This window comes from Pyrenophora tritici-repentis, chromosome 7 (genome assembly GCF_003171515.1).
Source record: "Pyrenophora tritici-repentis strain M4 chromosome 7, whole genome shotgun sequence".
NCBI classification, from domain to species: domain Eukaryota; kingdom Fungi; phylum Ascomycota; class Dothideomycetes; order Pleosporales; family Pleosporaceae; genus Pyrenophora; species Pyrenophora tritici-repentis.
Window position 1 is genome coordinate 817,264 of NC_089396.1, and position 13,113 is coordinate 830,376.

A 13,113-nucleotide genomic window follows, 5' to 3' on the forward strand; every position below is an offset into this window, starting at 1 on the left:
AGAGATTTTTTAAACAGCAGAAAACCAGACCATATTTTGTTAGAACAGGAGAGAAAAGGAGAGAAAAGTCAAAGACCGCCATCCTATAGTCGTACTCGAGTTTTAAGAGAAAAGCCAGGAAAGCCAGACATTTCGGCATCTCTTATCAATTTTAGGAAAAAGACACAACCCCACTCATCCTCTTCCACCTTGTATTCTTTTTTCAGAAAGACGGAAAGGAGACACATACGTGGCCCATGAAGTAATTTTAGGAAAGAAGAGGGATGAGGACCCATCCAAGGACAGGGGGAATCTTTTGGAAAAGAGAAGAGAGAAGACAGGAGGAACATGGGCCCATCCTATGCGCTTTTTTTTAGAGAAGAACCAGAGGCGCCCGGGGGTGATACCCATTCTTTTTAAAGAGAAAGTTGGAGAACAGCATGAAGTGCCTGTCCTGGAATTTTCAGTTTTTAGGGCAGAAAGAGAGAAGAGGGAGAGGAAGGGAGAGAGAAGACATCTGGACAGCCGCAGTGTATTTTCGAACCCGACCCTCCATCGAGCTAATCATTGTGAATTTTGAAAGAAAACCATAAAACTCTTCTACGCAGTTTTTAAATCAAAGTGATTTTCATAGTGTAAAGTAAGAGAATAAGTCCTGAGCGTCGGAAAGACGACTTATATACACCTCCATCACCACCCGCACAGACCACCATGCAAACACGCCAGAAAGCTCTACTTCCGCCAATACGTTTGCACAAACTCATGTGCCCAGTCAATCACACCTGCCTTCCAATCACCCAGACTCTCCTCCACCAGCCCCTCCCACTCTCGCGCCGCCTCGTCCTCACCTTTACCGCCACCGGAGCCTTTACCCAACCACATCCTCTCCTGCACCTTGCGCACACTGCCCTCGCGCTCAACCTTGATATCCGGGATATTGGCGCCTTGCATCAGCGCAAACAGATTCAAGATAAGGTTCGAAGATTTGCGCAGCGTAGACCAAGCGGTATACGAGTATTCTTTGAAAACGAGGTAATTTGGGTGTTGGACGCCGCCCATACCTTCGATCATCTCGCGACAGAGTTTCATGGCGGGAGCAAAGGGCTTGGGGTCTCGGCCAAGGATGTAGCCAAAGTCAACGTGAAAGAAGGCGCCTGAGGGGGCGAGGAGGAGGTTGTCGAGATGGCGATCGCCGACGCCGAGGAGGTAGGTTATTACGCAATAGCCGGCGCAGGACTTGATGTATGTGTCCATGGCTTCTTTGCGGACGCCGAGGGGGGCGCTGTCGTCGGGGTTGTTGGCGCGAAGGTAGGCGAGGAGAGAACCTTTGTGCTTTTGGCATGCTGCTGCGATGGACATACTGGGTACGAACTGGAAGGCGCCCGCGGAGGTGGAGGTGGCGAGGATACGGTACGGTGTTAGCTTCAAGTCAAGATTCTCTTTGCGCAGGAGTCGGTCCATCAGTGTGATGATCTGGATAACCAGTTGGTCTTGTCGCAGGTCGTCACCGGTCTTGAAAATGATGGGGTATGGGTTCGCAGTAGTGGTCTTGAAGGAGAGAACCATTGGCAGAAGTGATGACTTGAGGACATTACAGTCTTCTGTAGATATGCCAGTGATATAGACTGATGGATCGAGGGGCAGTGGCAGTGGCTCAAAGTTGGTGAGCTCATTCTTGGGGTCTGCAATAGCCTTCTTGAGTCTTGCGAGTTTTGTGGGACGATCGCCGCCTCCAAAGCGAACGTCTTTCGAGATCTTGGCTAGGATGGTGAGAAGTTCACCTTGTCGCTGAAAGGTTTTGCGCGTCTCGACACCTTCGGGTGTCTTCTCCAGCTCGACCATGAAGTCATATTCAACCTTGGCGAAGAGGTCGCGGTGTTCTGGCTCTTGGTCGGTACTAGTGTCACTAATTTCCACCATGAGATACCAGTGCAAGAAGTTGCCCAACGTGAAGCTGTTGGCTGCGCGGGTAACCAAGAAGCGTGCTAGTGATGAGTCATCGCCTTCACCAGGCGCTTCATACTTCAAGGCTTGTACCAGCTGCAAGAGATATAGCTGGAGCTCTTCGTCGTCTGCTTTCTTGAGGCGCTCGACAGCATAACTTCGTACTACTGGGTGATCGAAATGGGGTCCCAGTAGTTCAAGGGCATCATCCACGTCAATTTCTGCCCATTTATCAAGCAAAGGTGCCGCTTGTCGCGCTTCCCTTGGGTTCTTCCAGTTGACGCACTTGACAAACTTGGTAAGAGCTCGCTTGTCGCGGAGCAGGAAATATCTAAACTTCCAGATATCGTCTCGCTCATGCGATGTAATTTCTTCGAGAGGACCCTTGGCTAGCAAGAGATTGAGCTTATCGCGTACGTGCACGTTGGGCTTTCGATCGCGATCCAGTGAATCCGTCTGCTGACTGCGCATCAACTCGCGATGCTTGTCTTCGGCGGGGTTGACCCTTCGCCCGACTTCGGGGTCGTAGATCTTGATGAGGCGGCCAGCATCGGCATCACCGTAGCCGATGCCGTCAATATCTATGCCTGGGCCGAAAGAGACTTCGGGCGGTGGGCGTAACCTCACATCGGCTTCCGCAGGCAGCCGCAAGTCCGAAACGGGCGGAGGAGGATATTCAACATCGGTGAAGATGATAGCGTGGTCAAAGCGCGGAAGCTCGATATCGAGGTAGAAGAGCTCTTCGTCGCCAGCATGGGCATCACCGTTCATCCCATTCGCCTTGCTCTGTCGGTTCAAAGCTGCTGCTTCGGCCTTGAGCGCTTCTTTGCGTATTTGCATCATCTTTTTGTACACCAGTGCATCAAGCCAGGTGTTAGTGGGCAGATCACCCATTTCCTGCTTCTTCAGCAGCCCTTCTAACCGCTCCATTTCAGCAACCTGCTCATCTACAGTATCCTCAACCACCTGTGCCTTCCTCGGTCTCCGCGCCGGTGGTATCACCCAGGGCGTCGTGGTATTGGTCAGGCCATCTGCCGCCTTGAAGCGGTGTATCCGACATCGCTGCCTACCCTTGTGCAGTGCGTTGTCCTCGTCAAACAGCGGTATTGTGGTACCTCCGAAGGGTACGGCGTGAAGATTCGAGTCCTTGTCTTCGGCGGGCGACAGGTCCCAAACGGTAATGGCCATTTGCGCCGACGCCGGCAGGTTTGCATACGTCACGGGTAGTTGAAGCCATTCGTTCCATATGCGCGCATTCTTGAACGACTTGTAGGCCGTTTGAACCGGGACGGTGAGGGGCTTGCTATCAGCCCATATCTGCGCGGTAACGTAGAGCTCAAAGTAGGGACTATCACCATTACATCAGCATCTCATTCCCATCCACCACCAGGTAAAGGTGAACGGACGCACTTGATGTTTGACCCTCGGTGTCTTAGGTCCGGTCTCTTCAGCAAGACTGAATAAGGTATGGGCTTCTGGTTGCCATCGAGGCGATCTCTGCATCTTTTCAGCACGGTTCCCGTCCCTACATGACAAAAATCCTACATTCGGACATGAACTGACAACTCGGTTAGGTCAAGAGATGTCGCAAAGTTGAAGGCCTCCATGATGCGCAGTGGGGAAGCTGTTCGCTATCGGAATCGCAGGCCATGGATGTGATAGGATCAAGAGTTGGATGGCAGTTGTTGTTCATGTGCTGACTACCCAGGACACATGACAAGCGTCGATATGGGTTGCAACATGAACCTTGGAAACGTACTTCACTCCACACGTCTATGCACGCTATGCACGTTCGTGCGGGTGAAGGAGGCCTGAACATCACATGCTCCGCAGGGCAAAACGGCGACAGGGATACGCGAACGGAAAGAGCGTTCGCGTGGCGGAAGGCTTGGCTGACGACCGCAGTCGCACTTACCTGATCAAAAGCGCGCTAAACCGCGGGCTTTGCGTATCGGGCAACCGCGTTCAGGCACACACTCCATCCAAGCCAATCAATTCAAACTCCATCACCAGCACAATCGCTTCGATATCGCTCTTGCGTCGCTTTCACCGTCAGACCTCCTGGAATGGCGCGTCTCAATACCCACCTGTCTGCTACGCCACAAACACGCGCTTCCACCGTCGACTCCCTTTATCGCGACCCCTCGGTTGGACCGCAAAATGGCGACAATGAACGCACATCGTCCTACTCAGTCCTGAGCCCTTCACGCTCTTCAGACAAGGAGAACGAGACTCCTGGAATGCGCGAAAAAACACCACGAGGTAAATCGGGGGGGTTGCGGGGCGCGTCGGCACGTATGCCTACGCCGGATTCGGGATCGACATCTGGCAATGGCAGTAAGAGGAGGAGGACCGACAACTACAGCCTGCCGCAGTCTCAGGTCTACGAGGATGGCCAAGATGAAGAGGAGCAGGAGGAAGAAGGTGATGACTTGGAAGCTGTTGATACTCCTACACAAACACAGCCTGATAACGACGACGAGGAACATTCGCGGTTCTACGACCCTCACCAGGACCCAGAAGTGCGGCGAAGGTTGCGCGCCAATATGCGCGATCACGCTCGCTTGCTAGAGGGTAAGTGGGGTGAAAGTCGTGATGATCGACATGACTAACTATCTTAGACAACCGCAACGACCTTATTCAGTCGCGAAATAGCGGCCTGCTTGACATTCTTAAGACACAGAACAGCTTGTTTGGCAAAGTACGACAGACCGCCGATGCAACCGTCGACTCTCGCTTCCTGGTCAATGCCAGCGACTTGGCGGGAAAGAAGCTTAACAATAGCTTGGGTAATTCTGCTACCGGCATTGACTTGGATCAATTCGTATCCAAATGCATATACTTTATGAAGTCAGGGGGGTACGTTGCTGGCGAAGAGAATGCGCCAGTGATACCTGTAGGTGATGATGATAACGAGGATCCTGATGGTCTCGATTGGGCATTGCTAGGTCGACAAGCATGCTTTCCCTGCAACAAGCGACCCCCAACACCAGCTTTCCTCTTGGGACCGTTGTCAGTACAGAAACGCGTCCGCACAACTCAACGAAAAGCTAGATCACAACGTCAACCACTGGGACCCGCAACCCGACCACAAGAGATCACTCAGAACGACACTCAGCAAAGCGAGGCTAACAATTTGACCAACCTCGTCAAAGGCATCCGGAAGCGACTAACTGAACATATCACCCAGAATATGGATCGCGTCGAGGAGGAGCTCGGAGCCATCCCAGATGACGAACTCACCGACGAAGACCAATCCGCTGCTTTGCGGCGCCACAGGATGGCCATGACAGAGCAAGGTGAACCTGCTGTCAGTCTGCTTGACTTTGCCATTAACCCCAAAGAATTCGGACAAACGGTGGAGAATCTCTTTTACATCAGTTTCCTGGTGAGAGAAGGCAATGCCAAGATTGTCAAAGATGAAGCTGGTCTTCCGCTACTACGTACGTGTAACGCTACATGTCTCATATTTCCCCACTAACATTCGGTAGTTCCAGCGCAACCCCGCGGCGTATCCGAACAACGTGAGGACAATGTTCAGAAACACCAGGCCGTCTTCAGTCTCGATTATCCGTCTTGGCAAATGTTCATCCAAGCTTTCGACATTAGAGTCCCGCTCATACCACACCGTGAGAGCGAACAGACAAGTGTCGGCTCAAACGGATGGTACAATGGATGAGCGGAAGTTCAATCGCATCTCCAATCCACCACCAATTTTTGCCATATTATCTTCCTTTGCTTCTTCATTTGCCGTTCTTTCCAACGGCGTTCGGTGCGTTCTGGCCCTGGGTACGACGCATGATGCACATTTTCTTTTCTGGCAATCTTTGCGTTTTGCACTTGCACCTCCCAGTCACATATTCTGCATCTCTACCTCCGCTTAGCTTTTACCTGATACCCAAGATCTCTTCAACCCTGTTTGGGGGTCCTTCATGTAGTTGGAATGAAGCATCGATCGTCCGTCGTCCGTCCGTCTTCGCTCTCGCCTTGATCATTCCGCACATGACCGACGCGTCCATGAATCAGCCCATATTCCAGCCCTACTGTATCAATCCGTGGCTGCCATGCTTAAAATGTGGATTCACTAGTGAAAGCCTGGTAAGCGGACATCGCTAGTAAAGCTGATAAGAGCATGGTAAACTCAATGCTCGTCTACCACTGTATCTGCATGCAGACGGGCTGAAACGACAATTTACTGAGCCTGAGATCGTCAGGGGCTGGGAAAGCGAGCGCCAGCAACTCCACTCAACCAAAGCTGAATACATACGATGCGGTATTGATTCATGACACAAACCGGGAGCATCCGCTCCTTTACGAGTAATGCCCAGATCGCTTTGTTTCGTACTCGACACCCAACTTCGTCATAGGCGCCAACGTGGGCATTGTTGATACGTCAATGATGTTGTTGCTTCGTAAAAGAGGAGGTATAATATGGTGCATTAACCTCCGACACTCGTGATCACTGAGATGGAGGGGGAATACGATGTTACTTACTCGCTCTCGAGGCAAGTATAACGGACAGCAGGTTGAGTTGCATCAAGGCAGGCGGTTAGCGGTCCGATGACCTAAGACGCTGTGATATGTCAGCTTCCAGCTTCGATCAACGGTTCCCCTCCCACAATCAGCTAGCGCATGTAAGCACTACGCCTTGGATATCATGGCATCTGACCATACGTATGTACCACAGCGGCTGCAGTTGCTTGCATATGGCGCCCATCCCTACCGGCCATCATGTCCATCACATTGAGATCGTCTTCTGACAATGATACAACTGATAAGGGCGCTGACAAACCTGTAAGGTCTATCAAGCAAAGGCCGTGTTGCGCTTAGCTCCCGCGTGGCTGAAGAATTCTCCTTTGCCATTTAGCATGTCGGGCGACGCCAATTTGGGCATTAATACTAGTAAAGTATAGGAATTACGCCGAAAGGGATATAGGCAGGGTTTCAAAGCCGACAGATGCTGCCGATCCCGGAGAATTCCCAAAGAATCAGGAACGTCCAAAAATCGTGGTGCCTAATCCTGCAACCCCTTTGCACCCCGCATTGTCTCAGCCCTTGCCGAACTAGGGCAGAGCAGTTAGTTGATGTTGATGTTGATTGTGGTTTAACGCCCTATCTGTAACCTCCCATAGGGTATTCGGGCGGGTCCCGCCGTGGTCTTATAGTGTTGTCGCACTTGCCTCGTGGAACCTATTCCTAGGTGTTTTGTATCTAAGGGGAGTGATGTCCTGCCTATATACATGTTCGTGAAAAGGACTCCCGCCATTTGAAGCCGTTTTCCTACAATATTCTAGTATTTAGTGGCTTGCGCCTTTGATCGATGCAGTACAGTAACTGCTTTTTAGAGAGAGAAACGAAAAAGTAACAAGAGGCAATTAGAGATATAATAAAAGGTTTGAGAGAGAGCGTGTGGGTTGTGGCATCTATGCGGCGTTTTGCCGCGAATCCTACACTGAATAATGCCAAGGAATTCAGCGGGTCTTTGTGAAATTCAAAAATAGAAATCACTCGTCATAGAAGGAGTTCGTTACCTTCACGAAGGTCTCGAACTCTTGTGGCTGGTCTATTAATTGCGCGAGGTACGCTAGGCCTTCCTGTCTTGTGCGAGGGGGCACGATGGGGCGTAGAGGCCACTTCTTGAAGTGTGTTGTGGCTCTCTTGCGCAGAGCAGTTAGTGAGAGTCTTGGTGGCTGCGAAGAAATATTCAAGCACTTTCTCGGCCATTTGGACAGCTCTCAATGGCCGCAAACGCCTGTTCGGCTTGGGCTCGGGTTTATTTGGTTCCTTTTTGCCCGAAAGCTTACGCGCTGCCACGGAACCTCGCTTCCTACCCTTTTAGCCTCGAGGTACCGTACTTTTACAGATCACTCAGAGCACGAGGAACTTTGAGGTCGGAGAACTCGTGTGGTTCTTGTTGAGCACGAGGATGCCGATGTGACGTGACGCACCCCGGTGACGCGGAGAGTGGTTCCTGCATCCTTCTCGCGTCCCCGGATCGACCGCATGCATCTTTACTCAGCTTAACCAGGAATCCACCGCAAACAACAATGCTCCGGCTCCGCTCCTCAAGCCCGATTCCTGGCCGCAGCGGAGAATCTCCTCTCCATTTAAAACATCTCCACGTTTGAGCTGAGCAAGGTCACGTCATGAGGTGGTGAAACAAGCTCGTGAATGAACGAATGACAGACGTCGGTTGACTGCCGCACGTCAACTGTATATCAGCCGTTGGCTTCCGCCGGCACGACGTCCCAAACCCAATATTGCTCACACAGCATTCTTGAAACACGGTTGCGCCGAGCGAGTATCCTTGCCACGCCAGCTATCCGGAGAGAAAGAGGAGGCTCTTTGTGTCGCAGGCTTCTGCACCTGCATACAGTTCGGTACAAGATTTTGTGTGTGCCCAATCGGTGATGTTCGGAAAGCACCTCAGGCGTTCGCACACCTTGCTGCATGGAGTTGCCTGCAGGACTATATCAAAACTATACTCGGCGGTAGTTAGTCACCTGCTGGATTTGCTTTCTTGCTTCTGCTCGGCGCTATCGTGGCTTCGCTAAGAATGTTATGAAGCAGCAAGCTCATTATCACGGGGCACATATTTTCGACAAATGCACATCAAATGAGTCTACGATACCCGAATACGGACGTGCGGACGAGTGAGAAGGGCAGTTCAAGCGGCGCTAGAATAAACACTGGGCTAGGCATCTTGATCGCCGTTGACGCACGTACGGCATTACCCGCAGCCGATTACAAAGGATAGCTCGGCGGTGAGGGTCTGTTCTGATTGATTAAAGTCACCCTGTGCGGCCCTGCTCTGGAGTTATCAGTTGCCCAGTGAGTCCTTTCGCTTTCTTCAACTCGCGACATTTGCTCGTGCTGCTCCCGCGCCGACGCGCGTCGCCGGCATCCTGGTCCTTGCTCCTCTCGTTTTTTTGTTTTTATACGAATGTAATCATGTCCGACTCCTACTTCAACAACACTACGGCGTCGCTGGAAGACCCACACCCAAAGGTAGAGCTGGCTCCACCACCTCGCGTACAACCTCTCGCTGAGCCACGCGCCATGTCTCCATTGTCAAACTGCGATGACATTGAGAAGATGGCACCTCTGGGGGATATTGTCGACCGCATGACCCGGCTCAGGACTTCGAGTACGGCTAAGCTTGTTAAACGGGAATCCTACGACCTCTCTGGAAGCACCTTTTTGATCACAAACGACGGGAAGACACTCAAGCTACCTATTCCCTCGGAGAGCAAGGCGGATCCTTTAAACTGGAGTCAATGGAAGACTGCCGGAGCAATCTTTTCCATCGCACTGTACTCGGTCCTTTGTCTGACTGCGGCACAAGCCTCAACTGTTCTGTTGGATGGTGTGCAGACTGAGTTTGCTTCAGAGGTATGCTTCACTCTTTGGATTCAGTGTGAATGCTATTGACACTATTTGATTAGCACATACCGCCATGGCTGATTAAGGCTCTTGTCACGGGACCTACATTAGCCATGGGTCTTGGATGTCTTCTGTGGGTACCTTTGTCTATTGGCATGGGCCGTCGACCTACGCTTCTAATCGCAAATGCCGTCGTTATACTCGCCATGGTTTGGGCCGGGGAGGCAAAATCGTTTCAGCAACTAGTCGCCGCAGTGTGCTTTATTGGATTAGGAGAAGGCCTATCACTATCACTCGTAAGTCCATATCCCTCTACATTTGCAACGCCTTCCGCTTACAATTCTCAGGTATTTTTAATGATCATCGACCTAACCTACATCAACCAGCGCTCCACAGCCGTAGCCACCATGTGGTGCGTAGCAGGCGGCTTCGGCACCTCTGGTGTCGCCCTTGTCCCCGTAATCACCAACCACAGCGGCCACTGGCGCGAGTTCTACCACATCTGGCTGATTCCGCTCTGCATCTCCTTCCTAGTCTCCTTCTTCCTATACCCAGAGACGTACTTCAAGCGCCCCACCGTCGCCTTCGACGGCCTCATCCTTATGCAAAGCGCAACCGAAAAACTCACAGTCTACCAAGACGCCGAGGAAGACTCTAGCCTCTACCGCGACCTCCCCGAGCCCCCGCCTCGCAGGGGCTTCGCCGGACTCCGCGATCGCATCGGTATCGCTCGCTCGCCGTTTGCGTGTTGGAGGGCAATGGGTCGCTGCTACGTTCAAATGGCTTACTGTGCCATGAGCCCCCTCATCTTCTGGGTCTTTGTCGCTTCAGGCTTCAACTCAGCGAGCATGATGTTCATCGGTGCTACGTACCCACGTGTCCTCCTCGCAGAACCCTACAACATTTCCCCCGAGCTCATTGGCACCGTAAACGTTGCCTCGGGCTGTGGCGCCCTCCTTGCCTTGCCCGTATGCACCTTCGTCACTGGTCGCGGTATAACACGTCTCTCGAAACGCAACCACGGCGTCCAAGAAGCAGAACACTACCTCATCGCGTACATCCTCCCCGTCATCGTCGGCGGCCTAAGTTCGCTCCTCTACGGCCTCGCCGTGCACCGTCACTGGAGTCCCGTCGCCATCTACTTTGCCTACGGAATGAACGGTTTCGCTTTCGTCACCCTCATGACGGCGAATACACTGTGGGTTACCGAGGCATTTCCGCGATGGGCAGCCCCCGCGCTGGCGGTCGTTGGTGGCGGGTTGTTTACGGAGTCTTTTGCGCTGAGCTTCGTTATTGTACCGTGGATTAATGCGCATGGGTTCATGTGGGTGGGCATTGAGTTGATGCTGTTTCAGATTGTAGGCGGGTTGATTGCAATGCCGGTTGCGTTTTGGGGGAAGAGTGCGAGACAGGCTATTGCGGGGAAGTGGGCGGATGATAGGAGTGGGGCGCTGAGGCCGTTGTGAGTGAGGTGGTCGTGCAGTGACGCGCGCCACTTTTGTAGCTTGCGTATCTTTGGGGGGAGTGACATCTTGAGGTAGACAATGTATACTTACCTGTAACCCTTTCTCTTTTGTTGGTAAATGATGGTAAAGGTGAGGGTGTGTTTCTTTTGTTCAGGTTTTCTATTGGCAGGATGATCCGAACTGGACCCGTTGAAGGTTTTCTATGTATTTTAATCACATTTTCTTTTTCCTGTCTCTTTCGGTACATTCTACGTCGGTAACCGCATCTTATGCCGAAACCAAGACCCGTTCGTCCCACTCACACTAACTGACCCATACTCCACCAATACCAGCGTACAGTCTACCCAACGACAATTAATCTCTGTCGTAAATACCCCGATAAGTTCTGACATCCTTCTCCGCCATACCAAGATCTCGCATTTTAACTATCGCTCCGCCCGTAACCTTTTCAATGTCGCGAAAGACATGCGCTATAGGCGTCATATACGCCATAGACGTCACATTGTTAGCGGCAATGGTCAAGCCAACAGCGATAGCCCCCTCTGATGAGTACTCATTCAATAGAACGACGCTTCCCAAGTCACCTTCCTCAACGAATTCAGTGATGTCGTCATCTGATCTGATGCCAAAGGCAAACACGATTCCATCCAACGTATTCTCTTTGAACTGTAGTGACAAGCCTGATAGTCCACTCTTTTTGAAGTTCAAGATGCTTGGAACGGCGCTGACTCTTCCAGTTGTCCATGTGGTAGTTCTTCCTTTCTTGGCTACATTGTAGTTCTGTTTGGGATGGAGGTTTTGGTACGATTTGACGTGGGCACCACCGTAGATGCAGGTTTTTGTTACACTGAAATGCTTAACCCAGTTTGTTGTTGCTAGAGGAGACCGCACCTTGATAAGAGCCCAATTCAGAGCCCAGCCAAAGTCGCCGCCAACGCCTTCAGAATAGTCGGGGTTTTTGGATTTTCGGAAACCCGACGATGCATACAAGGTCCCCAAGAACCTATTTGCTGTGCGATGTGATTCAAGCGCGCTTTCGACTTGGAAACCAATCATCTCTAGGCAGAGGTCATCAGTTTCCTTGGTTCTCTCAGCCCTTTCCATCATACATCGGTAGAAGCCATTATATGGTAGGTTCCCAGTCCGACATTGCTGTTGTCTCTTTTCCCAGTATCTTTTGCTCCTGCAATGGTCTGCATCAGACGGACACATCAAGGTGAGTATACCGTCTTTCACAAGTGAATGGTCGGGTTTGATAGCCTCACCAGCTTTCCAAGACGTCATGTCGCCACTTGCGATTACGTGATAATTCGTGAGTGCGAATGCGCCGAGGTCGTGCCCTTCGCTGTTTTGGAGCTCGATTGCCATGCCCAACGTACCTGACCGCCGTTGTCCTCCTAGGCCAATTGATGTTCCCATAGAAACTATCCCATAACCCGCAGATCCGCCGATGTTAAAGATGGTACGGTCCTCTGGCTCCTTCTCATCATCGCCATTGACAGCCAGGAGGGCTGAATGCTGGCGTACCTCAACTCTAAAGCATGAGCCGACCGTCTTATGGATTGATGGCAGTATATCCCGGAACCATATATCTTCGTCTGCATCCAATGCAGATATGAATATTGTGGGGTATCGAGTGGGTTTACGAGAATCGCCGACGAGACAGTAGAGTACGTCTATTGCAAGCCAATTGCTTGGTTGCAGTCGTTGGATTACCTGGCGCTGTACTTTCTCCCATGTATCGATGATCTCACGGTCATCCCCTCCAATAATCTCCAAATTTGTTCCATTAGCGGCCAGTGTGTCTATGATTTCGATAGCCATGTGGAATCCGCTGTCTAGTAGGAGGCGTCTGATTCTTCTTACGGCATTGCCCCATCGTGCATACTGACCAGCCACCGTGATATCTGACTCAATGAGCACGCTGATGGGGAGGTCGTCTATGTTATCGTTCACGCGGAAACGTCGTATGGGACGAGCGCCATAGCGCGCATAAACGTGCTCCTTTAGGATTTTTGTGATTGGAGCCCAGAGCTCGAACCATCCGGGGAAAGGCTCAAGACCAGCTGTTTGCAAAGGAAGCGTGCGCAGAGTGGGACTTCCCACTCTGTAGTCGAGTCTAATGTCCAAGAGTTCTTCTGTGATCTGCATAGTGGCGAATACGTGGGGGCGGTAGAATAGGGGTATGGATGGCATTTGGTCGTTTTGTTGCTCTGGAAGTTACAGGATAAGGACTCTTTCTTATACGTGCGAAGTGTTTTGTTTCCTCTACAGTACCATGGTACCCATTCGTAGCGCAGGAATGAAAGAACCATAGATAAAATGATTTTAGCGAGGCCTC

General features: G+C 51.5%; 4 protein-coding genes across 4 annotated transcripts; 2 read left to right on the top strand and 2 right to left on the bottom strand.

Annotated features, from left to right (window-relative positions):
* Positions 1-711: 711 nt before the first annotated feature.
* PtrM4_127150 (TEL1, Phosphatidylinositol kinase and protein kinase PI-3 kinase family) lies at positions 712-3,530 on the bottom strand (the record flags this gene model as incomplete). The annotated part of the gene is made up of 3 exons (XM_066108800.1): positions 712-3,271; positions 3,334-3,420; positions 3,469-3,530. 3 exons carry the CDS (start codon positions 3,528-3,530, stop codon positions 712-714), a joined length of 2,709 nt encoding a protein of 902 aa, XP_065960792.1.
* A 459-nt stretch (positions 3,531-3,989) lies between these two features.
* On the top strand, positions 3,990-5,602 carry PtrM4_127160 (Nse4 domain containing protein; the record flags this gene model as incomplete). The annotated part of the gene is made up of 3 exons (XM_066108801.1): positions 3,990-4,497; positions 4,545-5,366; positions 5,415-5,602. The coding sequence occupies 3 exons, from the start codon at positions 3,990-3,992 to the stop codon at positions 5,600-5,602; spliced, it is 1,518 nt and encodes a 505-aa protein (XP_065960793.1).
* A 3,272-nt stretch (positions 5,603-8,874) lies between these two features.
* On the top strand, positions 8,875-10,772 carry PtrM4_127170 (AraJ, Arabinose efflux permease; the record flags this gene model as incomplete). Its single annotated transcript, XM_066108802.1, has 3 exons — positions 8,875-9,315; positions 9,369-9,602; positions 9,654-10,772. 3 exons carry the CDS (start codon positions 8,875-8,877, stop codon positions 10,770-10,772), a joined length of 1,794 nt encoding a protein of 597 aa, XP_065960794.1.
* Positions 10,773-11,126: 354 nt separating this feature from the next.
* PtrM4_127180 (uncharacterized protein) lies at positions 11,127-12,923 on the bottom strand (the record flags this gene model as incomplete). Its single annotated transcript, XM_066108803.1, has 2 exons — positions 11,127-11,131; positions 11,180-12,923. 2 exons carry the CDS (start codon positions 12,921-12,923, stop codon positions 11,127-11,129), a joined length of 1,749 nt encoding a protein of 582 aa, XP_065960795.1.
* Between the last annotated feature and the right edge of the window lie 190 nt (positions 12,924-13,113).